The 3,669-nt window shown below is 39.0% G+C and overlaps 2 protein-coding genes across 3 annotated transcripts; one reads left to right on the forward strand and one right to left on the reverse strand.

Moving 5' to 3' along the window:
* Positions 1 to 244: 244 nt before the first annotated feature.
* On the forward strand, positions 245 to 1,295 carry LOC123319323. Of its 2 annotated transcripts, none has more exons than XM_044906225.1 (3): positions 245 to 592; positions 722 to 1,070; positions 1,143 to 1,295. In XM_044906225.1, exons 1-2 carry the CDS (start codon positions 379 to 381, stop codon positions 862 to 864), a joined length of 357 nt encoding a protein of 118 aa, XP_044762160.1. In that variant the 5' UTR covers positions 245 to 378; the 3' UTR covers positions 865 to 1,070; positions 1,143 to 1,295. The 2 variants fall into 2 exon arrangements, with proteins under 2 accessions (XP_044762160.1, XP_044762158.1); XM_044906223.1 differs by having other exon boundaries at positions 255 to 592; positions 759 to 1,070.
* A 44-nt stretch (positions 1,296 to 1,339) lies between these two features.
* Positions 1,340 to 2,762, reverse strand: LOC123319322. Its single transcript, XM_044906222.1, has 2 exons — positions 2,606 to 2,762; positions 1,340 to 2,465 (listed from the first exon to the last, which is right to left on the reverse strand). Exons 1-2 carry the CDS (start codon positions 2,642 to 2,644, stop codon positions 1,458 to 1,460), a joined length of 1,047 nt encoding a protein of 348 aa, XP_044762157.1. The 5' UTR covers positions 2,645 to 2,762; the 3' UTR covers positions 1,340 to 1,457.
* Positions 2,763 to 3,669: the final 907 nt, after the last annotated feature.

A 3,669-nucleotide genomic window follows, 5' to 3' on the forward strand; every position in this document is an offset into this window, starting at 1 on the left:
GGACCTTAATTGAAAGATATATCAGGAACTCCTATACGCTGACAATAACGATAAATGATGTGACGCTGGAGCTTCGTGCCCTAAAGTGGATGTAGGTAAGTGACTTTTTAGCAGTTCGAAGGTGATATTTTCGCCCTGAATGAGAGAAAGAGGTTTTGCTGAGGCTAGGATGAAACAAAATGGTTTGTGAGTTGGTTATGAACACCCTACACTCTGCAGACTGAGTAGCTTAGTCTGCTGAGTTTGCAGGAGAAAAAAGAAGAAGAATAAGATGGATGATTGACTTTGTCAAACTCTAGATAAGACAGTTGTAAAATTCCCAAGTGTTTTTCCAAGCGTTTTTTCTATATAGAATGAAAAATTCCTGTCCTTCTAAGTATGTACGAAAAAATTTTGGAATACGAGGAACCCCCAAAGCCAGAAATTAAAATTGACGATTTCGAGGGTGGCATCACCACCAGACTGATGGCCAAAAGGGTGAGCGGAAGCAGTTACGAGGCAAGGAGAAGCAGCCTTAACTTCCCACCAGGTTCATTCGTTCCAAATTCGAATATTATGCTCAACCGTAGGAAGTCTCAGATTGAGGAAGAAGGTTTGTAATACCTTAAGCAAAACACCCCTGGATATGGTCCCTTTCAGACTCTCCCAACTCAAAAATAACTACTGTTACGAAATTATATTAAAATTTTGCATTATTCTCACTTTCTCCTCACGCTTACAGCCACCCTTAACATCTACAAGCTGGGCCTTATTCACAGATACCAAGAGCGCTTCAGGCTCAGGGATAACAGTCTCAAACTTGGTGGCCTACAGGGAAGAGCACCCAGAGAAGAGTACCATGTCAGAATCTCCAACAACCTCTGACTCTCCACTTCAGAAAAATGAGAGAATCAGTCAGGAGGAGATCTCGTAGTAGCAGTAGAAACTCACTGAGCACCCAGAGGACGTCCCAAAACGACCAGGAGAAGTCTGTCAGGGTGTCGCGCAGGACTTCTGTATTAGAAGTTGCGGAAGTTCGAAAATCATCACCACAGTCTTTGAAGAGGTCTATCGACAACTCAGACCAAGAGGTACATAGGAGAACCAGAGCAGGTGCTAGAAATTTCTGCCCTTGTGAAGCTTACGCGTTTTATATGTTTCAGGTTGAACTCTTAAACGTTGACGAATTGGTCAATGCAGACAGGCGAGGGTCCAAAGGAAGAAACTCTAATCCCAGAGTATCATTTCAGAAAGAACAAGAAAGAGAAGCTTTAGCTCTGATGGGACACAAACCGAATACTTAATATAGTAACATATTTTGAATGAATAGTTAAAATATAAAGCTAAAGAAATGCATAAAATTATCAACAAGCATCTATATCTTTATTGAAGGTAAAATATTATGACAGTAATTGTGTTTGGTTAGGCAAACTAGACAAGCTTAAATCCTAGATTTTCACACATACCTCAAGATGTTATCAGCAGTTTGAACAAGGTATCAAATTGATTATGGACATCACAATAGATTCTATCGGGCTCAAAATAAATTTTCCCACAACTGGTCTCAAAGTAACGAATATGTAATTCATAAGGCGTTTCAAAAGGCGATGTACTGGTGTGAGAATAAGTGTTAGCAAAAATCTTATAGGTGCCACGATCAAACCTATCAAAGATCTAGTTTGCTTTTCGTTGTTACTCTCGAGAGAATCAACTGATCTCTTCATGACTCTGTTGGGGTTAGCCAGTAGATGATTTAGCATTTCCCTGGCAGCTTCCACGATCTCTACGGTCTTCAAAACACTTTGATTAATACCGCAGGATATGATTGACTGGAAGTAGTTGCTCGGTAACACTGGTTTGTAAAGGGAGAGTAGTTCGTTGGTGACATTCAGCAAGGTTTGATTTAGTCTAGACTGGAAAGGTCTGATGAGAAGGACAATGAAATCTTGAATAATCTTCCTGATTACACTTTGCGCCGATGTAACTCCTGTCCCTTGAATGGCAGAAGGTTTGGTGGACACCGTGAAATTAACCTGCTTAACAGCAGGTTCAATCTTGCGACCAAAGTCGTCAACTGTTCTACTGACGAAACCACCTGCGAAATTCAGTAAGATACCGCGAAGTTTCAAATGATTTTCCAGAAAATCTGTGATGTGGATCTTGATCACTTCGATCAAGTTGGCATAGCTTATCCTCAGACTGTTCTTCTCGAGGATTAGAACTTTGCTGCCTAAGATATTGTTGACTTTCGTTACGAATACTGGAGTGTCGAATATTGCTTCTGCCACTAGTTGTCCAAGTTTTGTATCGAGGAATTTGGAAACTATAGAGTCTATTAAACTGGTGATTGATGTGTTCACTGGACTCTTTAATTCATTGGTAAAGGTCAAGGATAGTGATCTGATGTGTCTTGGCAATCCATTAGGAAGTTCTTCGGGATATATAGATATTTTTTGGCATCTGACAGTAGCTGCTTGAATAGCCAGCTGGAAATATATGATGATTATTTGATATCGTTTGTAACCTGAACTTTCGATTCTACAAAAACTAAGAAAGCGTTAGGGAACTTTTAAAGGTTAGTCCTTATAAGAAAAATTGTGAGATTTGAGATGACGAATAAACTCACCAGGCTGAGTGCAACAACTATAACTTCCCGTGACAACATCGTTCTAATTTAGAACAACGAAAGACATTTCAAATATGATCGTTGTTTTCCTGGTTTATGGAGACTTAATCCATTTCATTCATTGCATTTAATCTCTGTGATTTTCCTCGAAATGTTAGGTGTTTGATGAAGGTTTCGCAGGTAATCACTGAGGATTTACAACTATTGCGGATTTGACTATCCTTGAAACAATACGGGGAACTATCTGGAACTATTTTCAGAAGTAACTGTTGTTCCAAATTCAGTTATTTTTGTATGACCGGAGTCTGAGATGAAAAAATGAATATTCTAAGGGAAAAAATCAGCCAAAATATAATCTGGCAGTTTCAGCAAGCCGAAACAATAAAATTCGGCCAAAAAGGTCGCGAAAATCTGTTTTTTTGAATTATCTCTTGTCCTGGGCTTCGAATTGTTTTCGCATTCATTACAAAAGTTGTAGAGCACAACATTTTCTACAAATTTTGTTCGAAGCAATTTTTTCTACGTTTGTACGTTTCTGAGATATATGGCGATGAATGTACATTAGAATGGGTTTCTACATTGACCTTGGCCTTTCGCGTTTGTGGCTAACCTCCTCGCCCTCTAACTCGAAAACGGTTGAGAGTAGGCAAAATTGCTTCAGACAAAAGTTGCATAGAACTTTATTATCTACAACTTTCATAATAAATACAGAAACGATTGGAAGAACAGGAAGGGAGATATTTTAACAAAATGCCTTGTTATCATCTTCGAACTGTCAGATTATGAAAACCTCTTCTGATTAGTGTCAGATTAATGGGTCAACGTCTGCAACACCTTTTTTTTTACCATCTCATCTTCAAAATCCACTAGGTATCCACGAAGCTCGAGTGAATCCCGATATAGCATCGTCGCCTACCCAACTATACTTCTTATTCTCCTTTAGAATTCGTTTGTATTAATTTCGGGACACCCTATAGAGTGCGAGTCAATAGAATCCGTATTTCAGACCCAAAAACAAAGCCTTATAATTCCATAATTCACTATTCTCCATTCGTCATACCTAT

The sequence above is a fragment of the Coccinella septempunctata genome, chromosome 8 (assembly GCF_907165205.1).
Source record: "Coccinella septempunctata chromosome 8, icCocSept1.1, whole genome shotgun sequence".
Lineage (NCBI taxonomy): Eukaryota > Metazoa > Arthropoda > Insecta > Coleoptera > Coccinellidae > Coccinella > Coccinella septempunctata.

Excerpts from the sequence above, each read along its gene's own strand:
- LOC123319322 (XM_044906222.1), bottom strand. The coding sequence starts at position 2,644 with ATGTTGTCACGGGAAGTTATAGTTGTTGCACTCAGCCTG. Across the intron at positions 2,466-2,605 it reads TAGTTGTTGCACTCAGCCTG|CTGGCTATTCAAGCAGCTAC; the intron begins GTGAGTTTATTC and ends ATATATTTCCAG.
- LOC123319323 (XM_044906223.1), top strand. The coding sequence starts at position 379 with ATGTACGAAAAAATTTTGGAATACGAGGAACCCCCAAAGCCAGAAATT. Across the intron at positions 593-758 it reads GTCTCAGATTGAGGAAGAAG|ATACCAAGAGCGCTTCAGGC; the intron begins GTTTGTAATACC and ends CCTTATTCACAG.